This window comes from Ctenocephalides felis, unplaced genomic scaffold, assembly GCF_003426905.1.
Source record: "Ctenocephalides felis isolate EL2017-DRISC unplaced genomic scaffold, ASM342690v1 CF-g0.4_SCAFFOLD_00845, whole genome shotgun sequence".
Classification (NCBI taxonomy): domain Eukaryota; kingdom Metazoa; phylum Arthropoda; class Insecta; order Siphonaptera; family Pulicidae; genus Ctenocephalides; species Ctenocephalides felis.
In genome coordinates this window covers 33,676,028-33,703,910 of record NW_020536999.1, presented here as the reverse complement: position 1 = coordinate 33,703,910, position 27,883 = coordinate 33,676,028, and the positions used below count along the sequence as shown (strand labels likewise).

General features: G+C 28.3%; 1 protein-coding gene across 1 annotated transcript in view; it reads right to left on the bottom strand.

The window, feature by feature from the left end:
• LOC113382517 (sodium/potassium/calcium exchanger Nckx30C) overlaps positions 1-27,883 on the bottom strand; it is a 155,408-nt gene that overhangs the window by 42,864 nt on the left and 84,661 nt on the right. Inside the window, exons 4-5 of the mRNA XM_026620858.1 lie at positions 17,475-17,685; positions 2,368-2,580 (exon numbers count right to left, since the gene is read on the bottom strand). Coding sequence (XP_026476643.1) covers positions 2,368-2,580; positions 17,475-17,685 — 424 coding nt within the window. The remainder of the gene's footprint in view (positions 1-2,367; positions 2,581-17,474; positions 17,686-27,883) is intronic.

The window sequence follows — 27,883 nt, the reverse complement described above, 5'->3', positions numbered from 1 at the left end:
TTTTTTTTTTTGTAAAATGTTTTTCTATAAATCAAAATTCGCAAAAATCAGTTTTTAGTTCAAAATTATATTTGGTTATAAATCGTTAAACTCATAACAACTTGTTATGAGTACATGCATACTAATTGTAATAAAAATATATCAAATATAGATAGCCAAACCGTCGGATTGCCTTCTGAAATGCGACGTTGCTATTGTTAAACTTTGATTGGTAACAAGAAGCAGAAAAAAAATTATATAAAATAATATAAAAAAAAATTGAAACATTGTCATTTTTCCCTAATTTCTCATTCCCTACTACCGCCCACTGTAATAATTAAAAAAAAAACTAATGATTAGAAATCAATATGTGCATTTTCTCTAATATATTTGTAACAGCACTTATTACATAACGAGTCTTAACCAATGTGCTGCCTATTAATATTTTGTCTAAAGAATACTTAATATATATAATTATGTGTATAATTTAGTCACAAAATATGTTTTTTCAAAATAATTGTTTTTCAAGTTGCCGCATGATTTATATAACGTGTTATCAAATCTTTACCGAAAATCTACCTGCGAGCGATTCTAAATTAACGCAAGGCATGACCTTTTTGTATGTATACCCTCACATATATGCTTGCGACAAAATATAACCTACCTTTTAAATGTCATCAAAACCCTTTTGTTATATTACCAAACACAACATATTTTGATCTCGATTCATCAATAAAACGAAACATTTATGCGCAATCAATGCTTTTGCATAATTATATCATTTAGAAATTTTGCACCAAAATTAATGATAAATCATTAGTGATTAAATCAATAAATTTAAATTATTTAACAAGTTTTGTACCATTTAATCGGTATTCTCTCGCCACAGAATTATTACGACGCGTTAAAAGGCGTTGAATCCATTTGCCATTAATTCTGACTATGTGATACTATGTTATTACTCGCCCCTTTTATAATTAAATTTTGCTCTGGCTATATTATAGAAGATTACATAACTATTTTGTTTATGATAGCTACACTATTAATATATCTCAATTGCTACAAGGCCAAAATGACATATGATTTTAATAAAATGGATTATTGTATTAATAAAGGGTAACTCTTTCAAGAATATTCTACATAATAAATAAATAAATAAATAAATAAATAAATAAGAAACGTTATTTCTAATTCATAAAAACACAATATTTAATTGATTGAAAGTAGAAGTTTTATCATATAATTTTATAAATAAATCAAAATAAAATAGTTCATATTTTGGTGAAACTGGTGTACTTATCTACACCATTAAAGAAATATAATTTCAATTCATTGACGAATTTAGTTGAAAATTCGTAAATTTTTCGTACATATTATTTAATAATTATTAATCTTTAAGAAAGTACACTATAATATTTTCAAAATTATTACCAGTTTGTACAATTCATGTTTGTCACACAATGGTATTATGGAAATGGACCTGCATGGAGTATTTTGTTGCAATATACCATTTTTAATTTGAAATTCATAACTAATGGGCCAATTCTACCGTAAAATAGACCAATGTTACGGCAAGGCTATGTTAGGCTGCGTTTTTCATATAAAATGGTACTAAAAACCGTCGAAATGCTATGTTGTTACTGTTCAATCAGGCGTTTTAGGTATAAAACTTTTTTTTACTATGCTTTTTTAACAGCTATCAGAACCTTACGTCCTATGATCTGTTGGACTGAAACTTCTCCTTACTTCGTATTTTTAGATGATAACCCAATGGTTAATCCATGCATATTTGATGATTTTTGTTTTTAGAATTAATCTAATAGGGCTGACTTTTTATTGCAGCAAGGACTATTTTCACTTGGAAACATATTGCTATCTATATTTCCAAGTGAAAATCGTTGTCACTGCTGCCTGACAACAGGCTGCTCGAAGTGGGTATCGAACCCGGGACCTCTGAAACAAGTCGCGTCGCTCTTAACCGCTTACCTACGGGCAAGCCCAGGTATAAAACCTAATCTAGAAAACGCACACTTCAAACAAAAGAATTTTCTCATAGGTGCAACTTTTTGATGTGTCATAATAATACATGCGAGAAGTCAGATTTTATGTGTAAAATGCCTGATTGCACAGCAAATACTTAACATTTTGACAGTTTTTTAGTCATTTTATATATATGAAAAACAATATAACATAGCCTTGCCATAACATTGGTCTATTTTACGACAGAATTGGCCAGAAATCTTCAAAGTTATTTTATAAGACGTATGCCTACATCTAATTCTGTATTGGACAAATAGGGAAAGCAGGTATAACATAATTAATAATAATAATTTCACTCTTAAAGATAATAAAAACATACCGAATCGGCGACTGTTTCTGCCAAATTACCGGGCGCCCCGTTCGGCAAATCCGCCGCGGCAGCTTGAGCCGCCGCAACCGCTAAGGCAGTTTCTTTGCTCTCCTGCTGCTGTTGGGCGCGCACGTGGTTGGCTGCCGAACTCGTGGCTGCACCATTCTGCGGTCTCGTTGCGTCCAGGAGCACCTTCAGCGAGGCTATCGCGTGCAGCTGGGTCGCCTTCTCGTCCACTTTACCTGCAACATCTGTTGTTTAGGAGCGTTACAGACGCGAAATAAAAGCGTTTTTAAATTTTGAAATATAATCACTAATATTGTGCCAATTTGGTAATAATGTTTTCGAGAACAAACGGTACCTAACAGTTATAATTTTATTTGAAAAAAAAAGTTCATAATATATTTATATCATTTAATCACTTACTTTAGCGTAACTCTTCCAAAAATTCATAAAATTTATTTCTAATATTGCAGTACTTTAATATGTTTCATGCTTCATAAAATCATGACAATTTTGGTCTCTAACTTAAAATATTATCTTTCTAATATAACAAATTATATTTGGCTAATTCATTGAAAAGTATCTTTGATGACTACTATTTTCATTGTTTCATTATTGCCAATTTGGCTGAACTACTGTACTAACTACTAATTTTATAAAAAGTAAATAGATAGATAGACATATTTTAATCGTATATTTGGAACTACAACTTATAAAGAATAATTTTAAAATAATGATAGTGATAACGATAAAAAATGAATTTATTAATTATTTAAAAATCTAATCTATAGATTATAATTTAACATAATTTGAATGTTTAATTAAGCAATGCTGTAATTCATAATATATTTGCTACTAAAATATTTAAGTAAAATAATTTCCACAAAATATTATCTATTGCAAACTCATTACATAAAGACGTTCATAACTATCAGGTTGAAAACTTTTGTATTATAGGATAATACAAAATCGAACTTTATCGGGTACTCAAAGTTTGCACTTAATTTTATTATGTATGCTATGTTACATAGAAAATCTCAAACTTAGAAGTAAAACCTGTATGTTCAATAATTAACTATAATCCATAATTACTATACTAATAATCTATATTTGTGCTTAGAGATGCAAAAGATTATATATATTATATATATATATATATTGTATATATTCTTTTATATTATATATATATATATATATATATATATATATTATATATGTGTGCGTGTGTGAGTTTGTATGTGTTTGAAACAGAGAAAGTAATTTATGTACGTGCATATAATTTAAATAGATTTTCATTTGTTAACAGTTTGTAATCATTGACGACAATATCAAACACGTACAAATTTGAAGAGTCAACAATTTTTTCATATGCTATCACTGGTTCGTATAAAATCGATAACTATGTATGTTTACCCAGTTCCAGCACGCGATTTACTGCTCCTCAAATTTACGTGTATCGCGTAAACTGTTTTCATAAATATTTATAGTTTCATTGCTTCACTAGAAGCACTATCGCATCGGATAACCTAGATAAGTATCCGACGATTTTATTTAGTGTCTATCAATTTTATTTGATTATTCGTCAATATACTTTTGATAGATATGTTAAATGATCATAAACATTAACGATAAATGGATTACCTATATGACACAGATTTTGAAAATAATAAATTTGCTAGTTTGTTTATTTGTATACGATTAAGGTCCGAATGTGAGTATCAATCAGAAGTTTATACTATTATTGGTTCATAACCTATTATCATAATGAAAATATAAACAATTTGATAAAGTATGATTTCTCCATATCAATAAATTTTTCATAGAAACGGAAATTCTCTTATTCGTTCCAGAAAAGTTCTGGTAGTTTTGCCCATGAATTAGATATCCAAATGCATCGTTTCGACGAATATGTATGAGACGAAAATCATAAACCTTTCTCAATATAGAGAGAACTTTTCCCACCGATCGGAAAATTCCTACCAATGCCCCATTTGTCGCATACTTCACGCCTCGCTAGAGTTAGAGATTCCAGAGAATATAAATATAAATACTTGCGCAGTGTCGATTGTTCTGTTCTATTTTACATTGGTAATGCAAATATATTTAAATTTTCGAAATATTTGGAAGTACTTATAGATGTAAATTTTCATGGAAACTTGCTTGTACTTATAGATGTAAATTTTCACGGAAAGATTAAAATACTTATATTCAAGCACATACACAATACTTGTTCAAGAAGAACTTTAAGTGCGATTAAGTAATGTTGAAAATTAAAAAATATGTTTATTTTAAAATATCAGGATTCGAGATAAAGTAAAGCACATAAGCTTGTGGTATAATAATTTTTTATCATAAACGTTTAAATGAAAATACTCGCATAAATATAATAAATTAAATTTGTAAAGTGCGGATTATCGTTCAAAATTATTTGGAATTAAGAAGTTAGATGAAAGTTTAAGAATAATCAATTGCAGTAGATCCTTAAGAAGAGTCAGAATTCATCTTGAAACAATTTACAGAATGCTCAATGTACAATAAATTAATAACAAATTTTAGTTAAATTAGACGTAAAGAGTGGCACATATTTCGCAAGTGTATAATTTTTAATTATATAATAGACCTATTTAATGAAAAATAAAATGTTAATTTAAATAAACACGATCAAATTGGGAATATACTTGAGGATTATATTATAAAATTTTATTTTATATATTTGGAAATTTTTATTATTGCATAAAACTTCATACTAATATTATATAACTTTTGCTCAAACATACACAATATTTATATTCAAAAAAACCTTCAGTAAAATTAAATGCTAAAAAATGAAAAAAAAATCAAGTTCAATATGTCATAGTTCAAATTACGGTGTATAAAATTTTAAAATCAATTTTAAAAAATGTGGATTTTAAAATATTTTTTTTTAGATTTCGATACTTTTCAATTTTTGAAATCCTCGTGTAAGTATCTATGGTCACATGCCACGTATATCTGCCGGACAAGTCGGGTGGAGCTTTTGTCTATACGTAAACGTCGCCCTTGACTTTTCAACACGTATTTTTCATGAGAGCGTGCAGAATGAAAGGTTCATCGAAGTTCCGATATGAATAAATGCGGAAATAACATGATGATATTTTCTGTGCTGATAGATTTTAAATTCAAGCCTCCATGCGTGAAAATATATAAGAATGAATATATTTTAAAAAATCCACAAGATATTGTTGCGATACCTATAATATTCATTATAAACTTTATTTGCATTGGTATAATTAAATAAAAATTATTTAAGTATTATTGAAGTAATGTTTATATGCTCCTATCTATTTTAAGAAAATTTTGTAAAAATGGTTACAAAGTGTTAATTTATCTTTTTTATCATATCATCATTAAAGTTTCATCTTTTTGTAATGCGCGTTCCATTTACTGAATCTTTTCCAGATCGTTAAGTTTAGCAATAAAAATAAATTATATTACACATTTCATCAGTGACTTTCTTTTTTCTTTCTTTATATTCATATTGCTATTGTAAATGCTACTGTTTTACTAGTAACAGTTACAAATATCCATAGAATAGATATTGATCTATTATAAGTAGCAAATCAAATTATTGTCTACATTATTTTCATACTACCATGTTTTTATTGTAATTAGATTGATATTTATCAAACTTTTCATGAGAAACAAACTGCTAAAGCTATTAATCTTTTTGTGTTGATATTGATATGAATACGCAAGTATTTCTTTCCTTTAATGTATCATTAGTGGATTATACAATAAATAGATTGCAATATACTAATAAAACCTAATACGTTTTGGCGAGTTTTTAAGAGTAAAAAACATATTTTTATAAAAATGGTTATAATCAGAAACTTCAGGCACATTGTCTAAGCGATTGGTTTAGAATAATAGTTTTTAGATACATGATAAATAAGGATGGAATAATCATATCAATAATCTTATAAATAATCGATTGAAGATATTCATGATTACACAGACATATATGATGACATACATAGACATATATATATATATATACATGTTTCACAAAGAAAATTAACAAAAAATATCGGATAATGACCCGAGAAAGTAGCAGCTGTTGCTGATTAGCACTTAGTGAAAATAATACGTGGTTTTCCCTAATAATGAGAAATTTGTGTTGTTGGGCTCTTAACCCGAATTGGAATCAATATGCTTATAATTCCATCAAGCGTTTTTATGACCCATATTGATTAATGTGCCGGTAATGAATGACGCGGCCTAATACATATTTAATACGACAATGAAAAACGCATAAAATAGATTGTTTTGTAGTTACTGCTTTTCTATATACCTAATTAAAATGTAATGATAAATAAATGATTAAAATTGAATTCAAATGAAACAGTACCCGCAGAATTTCAAACAATTTGGCAAAAAACACGCTGGATTTTAATTAAATTTTATCAGATTATAATCTAGCTATACTGCACTATAACCACTATTTATTAATTTTACAATAGTGCGCTTTATATAATCCATCACCATCGATTTGCTATGGAAATGAGTTTAATAAATGAACAGAATTTCCTAAGATTGCAGAAGTTGCAAAATTTATATTACATACATTAATTTAAAGATGTTTCGGATTAAAAATAAATTAAAACCTAGTAATTAAAATTATCATCATTCATCCCAAATACTAGAACTGCAATTTTCTGATTCCAGTTCATAATCCCGAGATAAAACTTTTGGATAAAATATAATAAATTGAACTTATAAAGTGTGGATTCCCGTTCGAAATTATTTAGAATTAAGGAGTTAGATAAAAGTTATAGAAGAAGCAATTGCTGTAGATTCTCAAGAAGAAGCAGAATTCCTCTTATTATTAGAATAAATTTTAGAAAAAAATAATGTGAAATTAAAATTAATTTTTTTTCATTTCAATATATAAAAATTAAATCCCCGTAAAAGAAAGATTCAATTTTTTCCAGAAATTCCGTGTAGGTATATAAGCTAATTTTTGACATTGCATCGAGTTCTCAAAAACGGTTGTATCTCAATTAGGACTCGTGTTGATAAGTCTTGAACGACAATTTTATAATATTTAACTATACACCAATAATTATATACATTAGTTTATACACAGTTAATATTAAATAAAATATATTCAGATAAATCACTAGATCAAACAATGAATAATGACTGTATTGTAATTAATTTCCTCGAATAAATTTAATGGAAACTGTTGGAAAATTCACAATACATTGTATTGATTGCCAGAATAATACAAACCATAATAATAGAACTTACTATAGAACTATAAATTTGTTACTGGCAGTAATAGTCCCATTTCAACACGTCATATATGAGGGTAGTAGCGTATTTGTTAATACTTCCTAGTCAACCAATATCCGTTGACGTATTGTTCGATTCATTTAATACAGGGGTTTATCACCGAATTTCATAGCAACTCGATATATATATATATATATATATATATATATATATAGATTTAAAAAAATTACTGATTTAAAACTATATCAATTTTGTTTATAGTGCAAACGAATGTATTGAGTATAGACTATTTTTGGTATTGAGTTGTGATAGTAATAGTAGAAAAAAGCAGTACATGGACGACAGTGCAGTTTTACATTCACACTCAATTTGTGGTTAAAAACAATTAAAGTTTTATCATAAAAATGAACTAGATTTTGCAAAATGCTTTAAGTTAGGGTAAACGTACGAAAGCTCTGACATTAATTCGGGCTTATGCGTAACATGCAGGGTTAACGCTGCCCGGAAACCGATCACCAATCCCCGATTGTAATTTCCGGATACATAATACCTGGTCATATAGTTCAAATTATTCAAATCTAACTAGATTAGAAACTCGTTTGCTAAAGGCTGCTAATTTTCATGAATTTTTGAGGAAATTTAAATTTGAATCAATTATTATTAGTAATTATTTACTCAATATAACCACAATAAGTAGTACTGTCTTGGAGCATTTACTTGACCTGAGTAACTCCAACTCAATTAAGGGAAGAATAGTGTGAGAGGTTTTACATTGCCATTTCATACCATTGTGTCGGATTTATTATCAATTGGAAACATATTTTTCATCTATATTTTCAAGTAAAAATGAACATTGCTGCTGCACGATGTCAAGTTATCTTAGTTTCGGAGTTCAAACTCACACTCCGTCCACACGAGTCCGTGCGTTTGACCGTTACGCCATGAAACACAAAATATTGAATATGCTATAAAATTGTCTTTGTGTATATAAGTGTAAATAAGTGTAACGAGTGTAACATAAAATAATTAAATAAATATTTGACATAGCGACTAGAGTTGCAGATACAACTTGCACTATTTTTTTTAATATTCAAAAGCAATTGCTGAACAAAAATATTAACATGCTCAACAACAAACTATTAGCGACCCAAAGATTGTTATAATAATTGTTATAATAATAATTGATATAACTTAAATTTAATTTTAATTAAAATAATATAATTTTTCTTAAATTTCTAAAAATTATTTAATGATAACTTAAAACTTGTATAAAGAGCATATGATTTTACAAAATTAAAATTGACTTTATTGGTCACAAGAATTTGAGATTTTTTTCATATCTTTAATAATATCAAAATGAAACTTTCCATGGTAAGTGCCGCAAATATGATTATTGTGGACGTATATTAATTTTGCTGTAGAAAAAACTAATTAATTCAATTAAATGCTCTTCACAAAAAGAGCCAATAGTATGAAAGTCCTGAACAATAATTAAAATTTTATGTAAATCCTGAACAATAACCCAAAACTTGTACAAACTGAATTAGATTTTTTAAACTTAATTTCAATTAGTAGGTTACAAGATTGTGCTCACTATTATATATCATTAACTGATCTGTAAGAACTATTTAAAATGATTGAGCGTACATTACGAATAGATTTCAAAATATAAAGTTATCTCTAAATGTCCTGTGAAGCTTTGCACAATTTCGATTAGCTGTCTGACTATTAGAATACATTAGTCTGTCCTTCGCATAATAGACGAAATAATAAATTCTATTCGGTTTATCGAATTCGAACATATCGACGTACGTGGAAAGTTTAAACTGATCGATCGTTCCAAGCTTTACCCGAGTAAAGGCGAATCGAAGCTTTCAAGAAGCATTTGAGATGATTTGCAAAAAATTCAGAGATTTTAGAGAAACAATAAAAATGGAATAAGGAAGATATGCTATAACTGTCTAGCATCTGATAATATATTATCTGAATAGTTAAGAGCACTTTTATTCATTCCTTTTGTTATATGATTGGTTTAAGAAATTATTTTTTACTTATATTTGTTGCCACGTGAAATTTTATTTCTGACGATATTAAATAGATAAATATTGTATAATAATTGCATGCCAATCTGTATATACTTATATATTAATGTTGTCAAATCTTAAATTAAAACAGATTGACGTAAAATATGATTTCAACAAGTTTTCATCAATCGGTAGTTCATCAATGTGCACTGCTATCATGTATATAGTTCAAAAAAGCTATTTTCTCAAATCCCCAAAATTTTCGCAACAAAGTACGTTCTTAAATATATATATACATTTAAACGTAAATGTACACATATTTATAATTTCAATACAAAATTGAATTTATCTTAAATGTCATTGTCATTAAATGGATATTATATTCCCGAATTACCTTCTTAAATAGATTTATATAAAAATGTCAAACTTGATTGTACCTTAATCCTCTTATGTCAAACATGAGTGATGAATGAAACAAATCATGAATGAGGAAGATTAAATGCTTAATGAACCAAGATGTTAAAGTCAACATCATAATTTTAATATTATAGGATTTTTGTGCGACCTTTGTAATTTTAGAAATCTAATCTTTTGTGTAACGAGGAATATTTCAGTAGATGCTTTACCGTATTAAGGAAGATATTTATTTAAAAATTTTACATAACGCTACATTATATTAATTTACTTTTACATTAACATCATCCAATAATATAACTAAAGAGGAACATATGTACATAAATACATTCATGTTACAATAATTGAGTTCAAAAAAGTATAAATATAATATTTTCTAAAACGTATTTCAAAGATCGATGAAAAGACCTGTGTAAACTTTAGGCATGCCATTAAAATAACATTAAGTATTCCATTAATGGCGGTACGGCTCGAAAGAGTTCGAATCTTTTAGATATGGTGAATTTGTTTCTAATCAGAGCATCTTCGTGAGTGCTTTTTAAACCCTTGAGCTTTCGTGCAGAAAAGCTTTCGAACGCGACGACTTGTAATGAAAATTCTCTTAGAAGAATGGTTTAACAATTTTTACTTTCAAAAACTTTTTGTTTACTAAAATGTCTGGAAAGACTGTAGAAAGGAAACTTTTATTATCATTTCGTTCTATGCTTTAGACATAGAAGTGATCATTTAGCATTTGATTTTTATACTGATTGTGAGTTAAATAATGTGCTCAATAAAATAATATTTATAAAAACAATTAAGTAAAAAATAAATAAATACATTAACAAATAAATATAATGACATATAAATAAAAAACGACATTCTAAAAGAGCAGTAAAAATATTAGAGCTTTTATTATTTCTTTTTTAAAGAAATTCCCAACACATAGTTTTGCAAAAATTTTAGTATTCTACTGTAGCCTTTTAAGCATATGTTGATGTATATAAGTGACCTATAAGCGTATTGTTATTTCTACGAAGAGTATAAAAGTCTGCATCTAAAGGGTACATCTCTATTGTTATTATAAAAAAGATCTCGAATGAAGCTTTTAAGAAAGAAAAATTTTTCAAATGTTATATAATTCTACTCTATTCACCAAGTTATTGTATTATCGATCAGTATTTTATTTTCAAAGGTCATGCGTTCTTTTAAATCCTATTACAGCCGCAATTCTAGTACAAGAAGTCAAACAGTGTAAACAGGAAGGTCAGATGAAATAAAATCGTATCCGTGTAACTTGCAGAAGAAGCGCGTAAATACTTGTAACCTTGTAGTCTAGATTGTTTGTTTATGAGATTAGGAAATAAAAACGTCTCTAGTGTTCAATGTTAATCTTAACTACATAATTAATAAATCATAATGAGAAAAGTCATTTCACTAACTGATAGGGAAATGAACAATGTATTTAGATGGTACAAAAATTATATTGATGTAATTATTAATTTGGCATTATTATTTATTATTGAGTATTCTATTAAAAAAATAGAACAGCGGTTTAAAAACTGATACACAATATTTGACAAGAATGGATGATCAATCATTTGCAGCGCTACATACTCAAGATATTTTTCTAGATTTTAGTCAAAAATTCCCAGTCTCTATATCAAAGAGCAAATATCAAAATTATCATATATATATATATATATATATATATATAAACTAATTGTGACTTTGGAAAGAATAAAACAAATATCATAAAAATAATCTAGAACAAAAAATTTAAGTTTGATTTCAATAAACATTAATTTCATGTACATATAATCATTTGTTTAAAATATTTGTTCGGCCATTATATCAAAAAGATCACTTATGTTTTTTTTATAAATATATGGAATGTTAATCAGAACTATCATGTTCTATAAGCCATTAGATTATAATTTTGAATCACCATAAGAGAAGCGTATTCATAGGAATTTAATATTTGTACTTTTAAGTTGTAATAAATTTCTATTTGTACTTTCAATAACCTGCTTAAATTTTTAATAAACATATCAAATTTCTAATTGAATAAATAATAAATTAACAGAGTAAGCATAGAAATAATTATAATGATATAAATATTAGTCATTACTTATAGAAGAAATGTTAAAACAATTTTGAATATACAATTACGAACAAAAAGGAAAAATGATTGAAACTGTCTAGAAAAATTCTAATTATATCAGGTATTAGTAGTAGGCATTTCATTAGCCAAATATTGTTTGATACCCAACTTGCCAAATTCAAAAATATTTCGGAAACTTTGGGTTTACAAATTCAGCGATGATACCGTGAAATTGACGATCAGTTAATTTTTATACTGTATTAGTTGTACTCCTAGGCCATCAATTGTATTAAAAAAGTTAACAAGTTACAAGTTTAAAAATAGGTCCCTTTAAATAAGTTTTCTCATTTTTTAATAGGTATTGGACATGGAATATAAGTTGAACCATTTAGGATTCAGGATTATACTTTATGAATGACAACGTGATCAGCAAAAATGAATAGGAAATAGTGGTAATATTAAATCGTCGAAAAGATACCTACATGTAAATAAAAAACTAAGGGAAAAATTATCGTTTCATGATCTTTTTTGTAATTTGATTATATTCTCGAGGACGACGAGAATCAAGAATTGTATACCATATGCGAGATGCGAATATAAATTAGAATAATAAATCGGAAGGAGGAAATTTGAACTGACTTTTGATTTAAAATCCTCAACATGAAACAAGTTTTCGATAACTTAGGTACTAGTATGAAATGAATATGATAGTCCCAATTTAAATTTTATATTCCAAAGATAGTACAAACTAAATATATTTTGGATCAGTTTTCAACAATGGGTGTTTATACGTATTTATCAAAAAATGAATTTGTAGATGAAGTAAAATGTAACATTATGTGACAAATTCTAAGAATGTTTATCGAATAATGATAGTGTCGACATGCAGCTGACAGAGACAATGAAAGTTTGTTCCCATCCCCCGATTAACTTCGCAAATGACGCTTACATTGCGTTATAGGTGTGTTCGCTAAAGACCCAACCGAGGATACCAGAATTACATGGTTCGTTCATATTTAATGCGAATGCGGTTGCCGTACCGAAGCTTATACGTTTAAAAGGTGCCAGACACGATGAATGTTTAATCAATGTTCCCTACGTTACCCCGTTTATTAACGCGAACGTGTTAAGATTTTTGGCGGGTGCCGGAATCCTATCCATGTGCTCTTTATGACTGATTCAGTTGATGATAACGCATAATTATATTTACTTAACTCTTGTTACCTCGCATAACAAGAACATGAGTACTGAAAAAATTGTGAAAGCATTATCATTTTTCTAATTTCTTTAAATTAGTTAATTCTATTGCCTATAAATAATCGTTACATATTTCAATTTATTCACTATGTTATAAATAAAAGATCTTTCAAAGTAAGGTTTTTCGACAATAGAGTTCATTACTCTAATTATAAGTGTTGTTACAGAATATATAAACAAATTTAAGTTGTAAAGTTTTATTACACATAGCATTGTCGCTCATTTATTCGCTCAAATTGTTAAAAATTCATAAATATCAATTACGATAATCGGTTCCGGAATTGAGGAGTTGGTAACCTCCTCAATTCCAAGTTGACCATGCCAAATGCACCAAAATGCAATTTATCCGCGTCGAAAAAAATCTATTTTTCGTTTTTTGTATATTTTGTTAAATTTGCTAATTCTATTGTCTATATAAACCTATTAATAATCGTCACATATTTCATTCATTCAATCCGATATAATAAAAGATCTTTCAAGAATAAGGTATTTTGGAAATAGAGTTTATTACCTTAATTATAAGTGTTGTTACAGAATATATAAACAAATTTAGGTTGAAAAGTTTTAATACACATGGCATTTCGGCTTATTTTATTTGCTCAAATTGTTAAAAATTCATAAATATCAATTATGATAATTGGATCCGCAATTGAGGAGTTGGTATCCAGAGTTGACCATGCCAAATGCACCAAAATGCAATTTAACCGCGTCAAAAAAATCTATTTTTCTAATTGTTTTTATATTATTTCCAATTAATTTACATACTTCTTACCAATTATCTTTAAATTGTTTTACTTGATTCTTTCCAATTTATGATTGAAGTAAAATCTATGGTGCTTGGCTCACAATTCTTTTTAATCTTTTATTATTATTTTTGTTGAAAATTTGTTTTAAATATTTTTATAGTTACTATATTATTTATTTCAAGTAGGCACCGGATATAGGTGCATATAATTTATTTCTACAATAGCCTAAGTAAATTTTTATGTTTCAATTATTTTCTTATTATGTTTTGTTTCATTCAATACAAAAGATACTGATTATTACATATACTTATCTTGGTTATAAATCCATTTACTCTTACAAGAAACTGTTCACTGTTATTGCTGACATGTGTATTAATATGAATTAAAACGAGACCATATTTTATTGCATGAAATCCGGGACGGATTAGAATGTTAGTGAGAGCGGATGGAAGAGTGTTGGTGAGCTTAAAAACTTATATGCACATTTTTTCAGTTCAAATTTTCTAGTTAAAACATATTTAAAAAAATATTGGCAATCAAAACAATTTAAAAAATCCGGGACAATCCGAGACAAAACACCTAAAACCAGGTCAAATATTGCTTTTAGAAAGAGCCGGGACTCACGGCGGGAAAATCGGGACTGTCCCAGCCAATCGCGACGTATGGTCACCTTAATTAAAGGTAAATCTTACATTGTGTATGTAAATATAATAATTTCAATTTGTAAGCTTTTTTCTATTCCAGACACATATTGAAAAACTAGCGCCCAAGGATTTCTCGAATTATTTTAATAAATAAATGTATTATATATCGACCATTGTTTAGAATTCAACCGTTATATACAGAGATCACAAAGTTTTTTATAAAGTGTAGTAAATGAAACGGGAGTGAACTACGAGGACATAAAGAAGATTAAAGAAATCAACGCCTTAACACCACTCGCGGGTTTTCGAAAAACGTTAAACAACTTTAGAGCTAGATCAGATTTTTGTTTCCAAGTAACGAGAGAAATAAATAAAATGTATATTCCAGTTTGGAAACATTATTTAGTAAAAAACTTATCATATTCTCACCGCATCTCAGATTGCTCTTATTTGTGGAATGATCCACTCCGTTTACCAACTCCTCAAAATATCCACATACAACCTTTTTTTATTTGAAAGTGGCGAAGAGACGCTCAGAAGTTGAAAAATAAATAAAAATTCTAACAACATTTATATACTAATTATTTAATAGATAAAATGACACTATAAAAATAATAGTCTACATTAAACAACTCCGTAGTTTCGAAAATCACTTGCGCGTAGTTTTGCCCTTAATAAGTCAGGGCTATACGCGTTTAAGCCGGCATTTAATGTCAGATTGCGTGTTGATATGCAATTGCTCCTTTCATATTGTACGACTAGCCGGCCCACGAGTTGTTCACGTGTCCGAGACTCAATTTATAAGCACCATTACGTGGAGTGAAGCGGGATTTGAAACGAATGCATATTCACTTGCAACAAAGTCCATTGCGGCTGCACTAAATTTTCATCGTATTCAAATATTCCTGCATTGTTGCAGGATAAACGTAAAGCTGAAGTGAGAGTATATCGATCGTTTCTTGGGGAGGATGTGGGATATATAAGATGAAATTAGAATGATATTTCAATATGATGATATTAGTATTTCTGTATATTTCATATTAAAATCATGCGCGCAAAATAAATCGAAAATATAAATTCTCTTTAATGGTGTACATCGGATATGTATATATATAAATATATATATGTGTGTGTGTGTGTGTGTGTGTGTGTATCAATAAAAAATTTATTCGGAAGTAATTCGAAAAATAATGTCCATTGTACTATTTACAATATGACCTGATTTCGCTAAGTGTGACAACAAAGTATCTAATAACAATACATTCAATAATTTTCAAAATACAGAAAAAACTATTCCAGAGTAAATAATTAAAACTAATATTATTATCGATTCTGTAGTGAAGGTAGATTAACTAGTAGTGTATGGCATCGTGCTTTAAAGCAAATTGCTGAAACTTCCCGTACCTTAACAGAATGTTCGAGGAATATTAAATGTTTTTAAATAGATTATTATAAATTCTGTAATATTTTCTAATATTTATAAAAAATTATATAAACTGAGCTACAAAGTTAAAATTATTCACTTAAAATTGATAAGTGAGCTTTAGAACTTTATCCAGAATTAAATTGAAATCTGAATTATTTTGGATATACAAAAAAGAGCAAAGTTTCGTGAACATAAGCAGAAAGTTTTTTGAATTATTTAAATCCGATGCTTATTTTTCTCAAAAACTGCAATTTTTTGTACTTCAAAATGAATAGACCTGCCTTTGCCGAAAACTAATCACCACTTCTCCCAATCATTACAAATTGAATGTTTTTTAGATCATTCAAATCGGATGCTCTGTTCTCTCAAAAATTCGATTTATACTTTCTGCACTCTTTGTTCTTTATCTCCGTAACGGCTGGACCTGCCTTCACCAAAAACTAATCAGCACGTCTTCCTATCAATAGGAGTCGAATGATTTTTAAACCATTCAAATCGGTTGATCCGTGCGGCCGAAAACGTGAACAAAAAAATGCGGACACACAAAACACACACACACATCCCATTTTTTCTGAGGTATGCCAAAATGTTCAGAAACCTTTAAAACGTCGAGAACTGCAAAAATTTCCATTTTTGATTTTCGGCCCATTGCTATAACTACTCTACGGGAAGTTAAAAAGCTATACTTTTAGGCCGTCTATGATATCGAAAGATGTTGCAAGTTTGCAAATTGAGCCCTTTGTAGTAAAACTTCTGGTAATAATAATATAATAGGAATTTGTAATTGTAATAATAATATGATAGGAATTTGACATGATAGATAAACTGAAGCGTTCTTTATTATTCTTAATGAATGACAACGTGATTAGCAAAAATATTCAAGGAACAGTGAGAATGTTAAACTGTTGGTGGAAAAAATTTCTACTTGCGGACAGAGAACTAGGGAAAAAATGATTTTTAACTTTTTTTTTAATCTGAATAAATTCTTTGAGGATGACAAGGATTCGCAGAAATATGAATATTATATGAAGTTAACATTATTATAATTTAACGCTGTTTTACAACTTAAATTATTTTGAAGCTTTTATCGACGCATATTTTACACTTTATAAATTCCAAATATTAAACAATATTCAATTTCCGTGTAATATATCAATTGCCACACAGTCATAAAACTAATATCGGCAGGTATCATAAAAATTTTAATTAAATTTTTGATTACTCCCTATTTTAGGGTGCTATTACAAATATTCAAATGATCGTTTAAAACTCACCGTCGTGAAGTGGATCGATTGTATGTATCATGAGCTGCAGCAGTCCATGTCGGAATTTGGCGCCCGTATGCGCAGAATGCGGTCCACCGGCCGCACTACCGCTGACGGTTGCGCTGGCCGAGCCTCGCGAGTCGCTAGGCGCCCTCGAAGTAACGCTGCCGCCGGGCGCTGTGCCCACACTAGCTTCGCTTGATGTCGCAGCATTGCCGTGCTGGAAAATATCGCAGAAAGGGAATCAGATTACATAGAATAACAATTTGAAAAAATATACATAAACTGATGAAGGTCTAAGATTTATATAACATATTAAAAAATTATTTTCATGACAGTGAATAATATGCAATTGATTTAATAAAACCTTATATTATATAACTACAATATTTTACTAAGATTTCATGCAGTAATTATCTACCAATGCCATACAAATTTTAAAATAAGTCTTTTTTCATTATTAGTCTTAGTTTATCATTTATTCATTTTAGTTCACTTTCCAAACAAAATGACATACGTATACAATGAACAAAATGACATAGCACTATCTCGCAAGCCTGACAGAGTAGTTCATTCAAGGTCAAGAAAAAACTAGTGGGGTGTATGGCATCGTGCCTTAAGGCAAAGTGCTGGAACTTCCCGTACCGTAAAGGAATGTTCGAGGAATACTGAATGTTTTCAAATAGATTATTATTAATATTGTAACATTGTCTAATATTTATAAGAATTATTTAAACCGAATTGCAAAGTTGAAATTATTTGTTTAAAGTATATTAGAACTATAGTCAGAATTAAAAGTAAAATCTGAATTATTTTCGATATACAAAAAAGAAATTAAAAAAAAAAATTGAAACAATTTTTTTTTTTAAATCAATTATTTTGTTAAGACATGCAAAAAGTTCTTTGAATCTTTTAAAGCGGACGCTTAGTTCTCTCAAAAACTGCCATTTTTTACACATTTAGCTCCGTATCTTCGAAATGGCTGGGCCTGCCTTTGCCAAAAACTAATAAACACTTCTCCCAATCATTACTAATTGAATGTTTTTTAGATCATTCAAATCGGATACCCCGTTCTCACAAAAACTCGATTTCTATTTTCTGCACTCTTTGCTTCGTATCTCCGTAACGGCTGGACCTGCCTTTGCCAAAAACTAGTCAGCTCTTTTTCCTATCAATAGGAATCGAATGATTTTTGAAATATTCAAATCGGTTGATCCGTACGCCCGAAAACGTGACTGGAAATTTGTATCTATACAAACATACACACACACATCCATTTTTTCTGAGGTATGCCAAAATGTTCAGAAACCTTCAAAACGTCGAGAAATGTAAAAAATTTCAATTTCGATTTTCGACCCATTACAATAACTTACCCTACGGAAAGTTAATTACCCTACGGGAAGTTAATAATTCAAAAACCTGTCAATGGTTTCGATTGGCTTTTAATCCCTACTCTACTTCTAAAACAGACAAGGATCTACCGGTAAAAGAAGGAACTTGCATTTATTGCAAAGACCTCTTTTTCTGTTCTGAGTTCAACGAAGGTAGGTTACGATGAATGTCTTGCTCCCTTTAGGCTCATGCTTCATGTGCAGATGTCGCAAAAAGGACCAAACAATTTATTCCTTCCTTGCCTTCTTAAAATTTAGCATCTCAGTAAGTCTTTACCCTACATATCATTTTGTCAGTACTATATAGACAAAATAGTTTTTGAAATTGTTTGTATTTTTCTTTAATATATGTTATTATAGTGCCTACTTAATAATGTTACTGGTAGACAATGATCCAAAGGCGTGTAAAAATGGTTGAGGCTGGTTACAATATCATTATATTGTAGATATTGTATTCTCTATGTACTATTCCATTTTTAATGCCGTCACGCTTAAAGTTTTAGTTTACATATGGTAATAACGAGCTCATATGTACTAAGAACTCCTATAAAAGTTTGTCGTAAGTTTACAAACTGTCATCAGCGTGATGCTCAATATAGTTTGCAAGATGGCATAGCTTCATCTTCTCTATACATAATGCTAGTCAAAAACAATGAGAATACACTTGATTTTGTGATGAGTTAATTTTATTGTGTTGTAATCTCAGTTTTCAATCCAATCCATTATCTTGATTTTTGATGTCTACTTTTTTTGTTCTGCACTCATTATATTAAAATTGAGTGACAAATATTGATAGGATACGTGTCAATATATAACAATCCATTATAAATCATTATGACAGATCATTGAACCACAAATATCTGAAAAAGCAAATATCTCACTCCTACAATGACACAACTGTGTAGTATTTTGCAAAAAGTTGCCTGGTGCGCGGGACTTCGGCAACGCAAAGTGCTGAATATAAACCGAGGGTGTTATTTACTGTGATTGATGGAAAACGAGAAGCTCTTTGGTAAAGATTCATGCTCGGCCGTGTCGAAGTGATATATTATTACAAAATTAAAAATAAGTTCGAACAGAAGTTGGACTTTTATGTTATTTATCTGAGGAATTACGTAATTAGATTTGAATACAAAAATCTCATGTTTATCACGACAATACGCCATTGTGTATTGTTCTTCAGTTAGTATTTGAGAATATTATTAATTTGAATAATTTATTAAAAAACTCAAAATATCAATCATTATTAAAATGATTTGTACGCTATATATTGCGATATATGTATTTGTAATAATGATTAATGCCGTCATGAGTCATTTTGAGTTTGAATTGGAATGAATAATGAGTCCGGGCGTGTCACCAATTGAAAATAGTTTAAAATCCGAAATTGATGAAAATATATTTTATAGTTACATGATTTTTTGAATTATATTAATATTTAATGAAAAATCATATATGCATATATAAATATAAATAGGGAAACTCATTTCTGAATAAAAAATTAGATTAAAATAGATAAAGTAAGTGAATTCGCTTGAAAATGAGTTACTACTGTAGGTAATTGAAATTTGTGTGCAATATAGAGATAAGGCTTTCTTCTTCTTTTAAAAATTAACTTAAAATATATTTATATTTAAATATTATTTTTAGATGAATTGTTATAAAAGCACTATCCGGAATCAAGCGTTGGCATACTTTGCCTACTCCATCATGCTGTTTATTTAACAAATTTGATTAATATCTGTATTTCATAGTTTCGCCGACGGCTAGTATTGAAATAAATGACAACGATATCATAATTAAGATCTGCATTTTGTTTCTGAAAGCGCTTTACCACTAAGCACTGTTTATAATTTCAAACTAGGAATTTCTACAAACCAATACTAAAACTGCATCAATTACAAATATTAATTAACTCTGCAGACATTCGCTCGACAGTTTGATGACTGGCACTGTATCATGTGGAAACGTCAAGCTGGTTGAAGCTTTACGTCGGCGGAATTGAGGATAAAGTTCAAAACTTACTATTGGTTTAATTATAATAATAATAATAATAAAGTTGAAAGTAACACGAAAAATAAATGAATCGCCGTCTAATGCTTTGTAATATAAAAGTTCAACTCTTGACTTTCAGAAAGGCAAAGTTATCTCTGCGCCCGGAGTAAACGCTATGTGGAAGTAACGATGTTCGCTAGTTTAACTAGGTCACGGTACCATACATACTGCGATAATTATCTGGTACGAGTTCGACTATATATCTGAACCTTTTATATAGATGATTAAATTGGAAGTTTATATAGCGTTCATAATATTTATAATAAAATATATGGCGGTTTACAAATTTATGACACGGTATGAAAGGACCGATCAATACCCGAATGAAACATAGTTTATTATTTTTGATAAGATTTATTTAAATTACATATGCAGATATATATTGCTGATTACATATACTTATTTTTATGTCTCATTGCATTAATATTAATATCTAAAATTATTTAAAATATAGAGGTATAGAACCACTCCAACTATCTAAAAAACAAGTAAAGTTAGGAATTATTAACAATATTTGAAAGTAAAGAGCAAAATATGTGTAACTAGACATAGCCTTAAATTGCCTGAGCTACTACAAGATATACGGCCACATTTCCAATTTGTAACAAAAGTTTTTTTTTCGTTTATAGTCTTACGTTTTAAAGCACGCGTCCGTTGCGTTTACGATACCTGAAATAATTATTTAGTATATGTTATTTAATTTTTTCATAAAATATATTGTTATTTTTATGTCAGATTCAACAGTTTTTCCATATAACCTCTAGAATAGTTTACCTGTGATTGGGGTGATTTGGGGTAGAAAGAATTATTTAAACTTTTATATTGGCGAGGTATAAACAGCAAGAAAATAGTAAAAAAAATGTAAAATTAGTTAAAAAAAATAATTTATAAATTAGTAGTTATTCCAACACTGATGATTAATTCCTCTGGCAAAGTTCAATACAAAGATTGAATCCAGTGCGAAAATATGCCCATAATATATGTATTTCAAACAGAAGTTGTATTTACATTATTTGTCATGAAGGTATCTCACTGTGTAATTGCTAAAAGTCAAAATTGACTTTTGTGTACTGAAATTTAATTTAATTACTAATTAAAAAAATATTATTTTTTAAGCATAAAAAATCAGAATTTCTAAAGACTCTGAACCAGCCACTCATATTTAAAATATGATAATTTATTAGCATAGTGTATTTATAACAAAATTTACTAGTAATGTATATAAATGCCTTGATACATTTAATCTAAATTAAATAGTTAAATTTACTTTAAAATATCAGGTTATCAAAGGCTATTTTATAAGTATTCAGATTTTCACAAATCGTACGACAAAAATTTTTACACTGACAAAATAATTGAAAATCAGTAAACCAAATATTTATCACACAACTCGTGGAAAATTCCAACGATAAAAAACATAAAATAGTTTATTGTGAAATAAAATCAGACAATTTCGAATTTTATTACTAATGCCTATATAACATAAACAATGTTTATAAAATTGATGTCGCAAATACACGATCAAAATTTTAGTGGGTACCTAAGTTGGTATTATTTGGAAAATGGGATTGAAATCTATAATGTATCAAACAAAATACATTCACTTACTTTTATTACTCAACACATTATTTGTTTTGGTGATTTGATATATTAATGGACTCTTATTACTCCTATCATTCCAAATGTCTGATATAATAATTTTGACTGATTATAATTATGATGAGACATATTAATTGCAACATGAACATAAAACGCCCTAGTAAAGTTAGTCTTGGCAATAATTTTGCCTATTTCATATAATATCACCACGTGTGGATCGTAAACAGCACGATGCCATAAGAAACGCATTAAATGACGATTAATTCAGATGAAAACATATGTGGAAGCTTCTGTTTTAACCGATTGTGAACGTGGCCTTTAATGAAATTGATCAATAATTGATAAAACAATATATCTTATATAACAAATACACAAAATCATTATATAACTTTGTAAAATAATAATGCTATAAATTTAAAGGTTCACTTTATGAGCTTTAAGCAAAATTTTTACAACAAATAATCTATTCAAAATAATTAATTGTTATTGTATTCTTTGAGCAATTCTTAATCAATATTTATTATTAAATTGAATTTCTTATAATTTTTTAGTATTAATTTCATTAGATTTTTTGAATATAACAATAATAATAATTATATATATATTATAATATAACAATAATAATAATTAATAATAATTACTTATATAATAATAATAATAATTATATATATAACAATAATCTATAATTTTGAGTATAAAAAAACGCACATGCCTATTTCTTTATACAATTTTGAAACAATTCATAGATACGAGATGCAAATATATTTTCATATCCTCAAGTATGAAAAACGTAACAATCACACGATTTATACGAATTTCAAACCAATTAAACGATTAATAAATTTTTAATTTATTTTAATTAATTTATATTTTTGGTATGAGTTTAAAGTATATATAGAGTAATTGAAATACTTTATCATTCAGAAATTAAATCAATTATTTCCATGCTATTGCCATCATTTATGTCACTGACGATATATCATCCATGCTATACATAGCTTGAAACAATCTCAAAAATATCCTTAATCGAGTAGGAGTCGCTATAAAACAGTAGAATCGATATTGTCTATTTGGCTATGAGCCATCAAATTACAAGCATAAAAAATCTCAAAGACACATAGTATCAAACACATTTGTAATCAATTTCAATGAAAATAAATAGGTAACATATTAAATAAAAGATTATTATCGAATCGATAAAAAATAAACCTTTCGGAATAAAAATATGTCAAAGATATTATCAAACAAAAAACAATTACTTTGTCGTTGTATATGAATAAGCTGTTAGAATCACATTAACGTTTCGGAAACAATAATCCAACACATGGTCAGTTTCAACGTCCACCGACTAATGGACTTCCGAATTACTTCGTGTCGATAAAAATAATCCGGGGAATTTCGTAAAAGATCCCCTAAAGAGCAGCTGCGAGCGCTTCGAGACTTTTATTTTGATATCACTGAGACGTGAACTTAAAAAGCTCTTAATTCCTCACTGAAGAAGATTTATGGCGATCGTATGAAATATTAAAGTGAGTGATTCAACAGAATGATTCGATATTATACAAGTAGTTTACATTCGAATTTCATTTTGTTTCAACCATCAAAATTTGTAATGATACAATAGTACAGTACAGATCAGTAAAACAAAGTTTACTGCATCAGTCTCATTGATAATAAATCAGTAATTTAAATGAAAACTAAAATCATGCCTTTCTTATAATAAGTAATTATAAAACCCAGAGAGCTACTTTTGAAAATCCGATGAATGTAAACAAGTCCTTCGTTTTTGATTATTCGTCAATATTTGTCCAAAGTTCTCAACTGTGAGACAAGTAAATTACTTCAGTAACATTACCGATACTGTTGAAGCCTTGTTCCATGCAGCTTTATAATTATTCGCGTTTTGTTCCGTTGAAGGCAATCAAACTTAAACGTCGAACATTAGAACTTTGCGTATTGATCGCCAATTATTTTCCTAGAAAGCAATTTCTATACAATAAGAGACCAAGTCATCGTAATTCCGAACCTATGAGAGAATTCTATTGAAACGCTTTTCCACGACAAGTGCGTTTGTCAATGAGATGTAATTCTCAGAGAAGATTTGCAAACTTTGATGCGACTTTGTAGTTTGGTAATGACAAAGAAAAGGATGGAAATTCGATACATGCAAAAAATACACTGAAAAAATAATTAAATTTAAATCATTGGATTAAACAGTCACAGAATATACCATTTAACATGCTTAACATGCTCTGTTTTACTTTTTGTATATTGATGTGAATTTTTTAATAACATTAAATTTCATATTTTGAAAATAAGTTAGAATTTTCCAATCAATTGATCATAAAACATCTGTCGAAATGATGAAATTTTTATCAACAATTCAACGCCTCATACAACATACGTAAGACTTGAATGCAGATTTGCCAATAAAATGTACACGTCGAATTTCTTACTTTTTCAGAATAAGATACATTCATTTAAGATATTTTTTCAGAATAAGATACACATATTTATTTAAATACAATGGATTAACTAAAATGCATTGATACAATTATTTTGGGTTATGATTATTTTTCCATATATGAATTTGTAATCATTTTCTGATAAAATTTGATATTATGATTCTACTGCATCACATAAATCAATACACATATTTCATATATGCTTTCAGAATTACTAAATTTTCAATAGTAATATAAAATAACAAAATGTATAAAAACAGATCATAAATAGCCAGTTTGAATTACGCAAAAAGTGCTTTTATATTACACAATTAAAACATGCATTTAATTAAATGGCGTCAGTAGCAAAAAGTGAGGCAGTAAAAAAACCCTATGGTTATTATTTGTGTTTGATTAGATATATGACACATTTAATAGCAATTCCGTTTTGAAGTGAAATGTGTTCAAACTGAAAATTTAAATTATAATTAGTTCGCGTTAATTACAGCGTTGCCTATTAGCACATAATATATGAGAAAATCAAAACATATTTATTACAGTCATCGCAGTGATTTTGACATTATAAATGATCTAATATCATATAAACAGAATTCTATAAATCTCATATTTCTCATATATCTCATATTTTTCTTAGCTCTGAATTTTATACATTAAATTGAACAAATGCCATAAAATCATGGCCAAGAAATGCTTTCATCTCATGATTGCCTGAAAACGATTAAAACATATTTCCCAAACAAAAATAAAACTGAAGGATGGTGCATCGTTCCGTAAATATGCAACGATTTTGCAAATCGATTGGCGTTATTCATTCAACTGAGAATAATGGAAGCAACGGCCAAGGAATAAATATTCATCGAATTCCGGTTTCACGTCAAGCCGCGAAAATCTTTAAAATATTATATAACGCTAGAGAAAGCTTATGTCTGCATATCCTGAATATACTATGGCTTCGATAAAAAATTAATAATAGTGAGATCAGAATTACAAGAATTACCTCGTGCTCAGTAAATATTAAATTATAATATAATCCTTATATAATATAAAATTAATAGGTCTTATGATAAAGTTTTGTCTAGATCCGATTATTTCTAGATGATAACCTTCGCCGTATACTACTTGAAAGTTTTAATACAAATACAAAATTATCAATATTAATAATTAATTTTCATTTTTTTTACTAGAAATTATCATTAGTTATTTATAACTAAAATAAAAATCATTGTAAAATTTTAGATATAATATATATTATATAATTATTCATTCAGTTAATGTTTGTAATTTATATTAAGTCTTGTAAATAGTAGATACTATCATATTAACAGTGATATATTCATATCAATATATCTGTTTACAATTATTATATTATTCAATATTTATTATTATTTATATGAATATCATATTTCAAACATGAAAGCTACCCAAAATATATTGATTTATTTACACGCATAACCAAACATTCAAAGTTTGCTTGCACTATGTCATTTCCAAACGAAAATTCATAAAAACTGATGTAGTACGCCGTTCAATTTCTAAATCGATTTAGCATTTCATTTAAATTTAAAATATGCAGAAAATTTAATTAAAACATCATCTGCACAAGTATCGTGTGGTTGCAAATTACAAGTTTTTCTGATATTATTTTCATCGTGTAATATTTTTCTGTAAAACTCTGAAATTTGCGTTAAAACATAAGTCATTCACTATTATAGGAAAATGATTAAATGAATAGTTTAACACGATATATAATGTAAAAAAAATCGAGTAGGGCAACTGGGGCAACCTGTAACAGGGGTAACTATTACAGGTGTATTTCAATATATCTTGAACGATATAAAAATATATTTTAATTCTATGGACAATAAGTCATCCTGCATATAACTGTCCCGCAGGCAACGCAATATACAGAACTGTGCAGGTCCGTCATTTTTTACAGGCAATATAAAATTGATGAGATCAATCTATCATTCACGAGATCTATCGTTAAATTTCGGTTATTATTATTATATACCATCATTTCGTTTCAAATTTATCAATATTTGATAATGTATACTCATTTTTGAAATAGTTATTAATTTAATAGTTTTTTAATGCATTAAATCACACCTGTGGTCAGTAGAAACAAACCTGGGCTAGTTTACCATGCAAAATTATATACAGATTCAAGTGAAGACGAATGAAAATAATATAAGTTTGTAACATGTAAAGAACATGTAAATTGTGTAGCAGGCGTTATTATATCTTTTATTTGTTTAGATTTTTTATTTTCATTTTTTATAACTGTAGTATTTTTCAAACTATCAATTTGATTTAATTTTTGAGTTACCAAAGTTTATCACAATAATAATTATTAAATGTGTTAATTTGAAAGAGTTGCAAGAACTCTTATAGAAAAACAGTTCATCGCAGTAAAAAGTGTCGCAGTGTGAAAAAAGTTATAATAAATAGCAGTAAACATTTAAGTATGAAATTCATATTGCAAAACTCCACCGTGGGTTTTTGTCGATCACCTGTCAATATAAATATTGATTTAGGAATTCTTCAATTTTGTTCCTCAGTGATCTAGCTGGATCAGTACCCATTACATTGCATTAACAAATCTAAAATGAATTCTTCGAATCGATTATCGTATTTCTTGAATCCCGACAAAACTACATCTAGTCGTTCGATTAATAACATGTCCTATGCCATTTCAGAGGAACGGCTTTGCTTGCACAAAGTTTTTTTCGCATGTTATCTCGGTCGGAATAGGTCTGCGGAATTCCCATATGTTACGAGAGTTTTCTCATACATCAACTGAAGAATGTGTATTCTTCTTTGTAAGAGCCTCTTCTCCTATTTATACGCGTTGCCAAAAACGTGTAAAAAATGTGTGCAAATGAATTCTTACGTCAGATCGCAGACGATA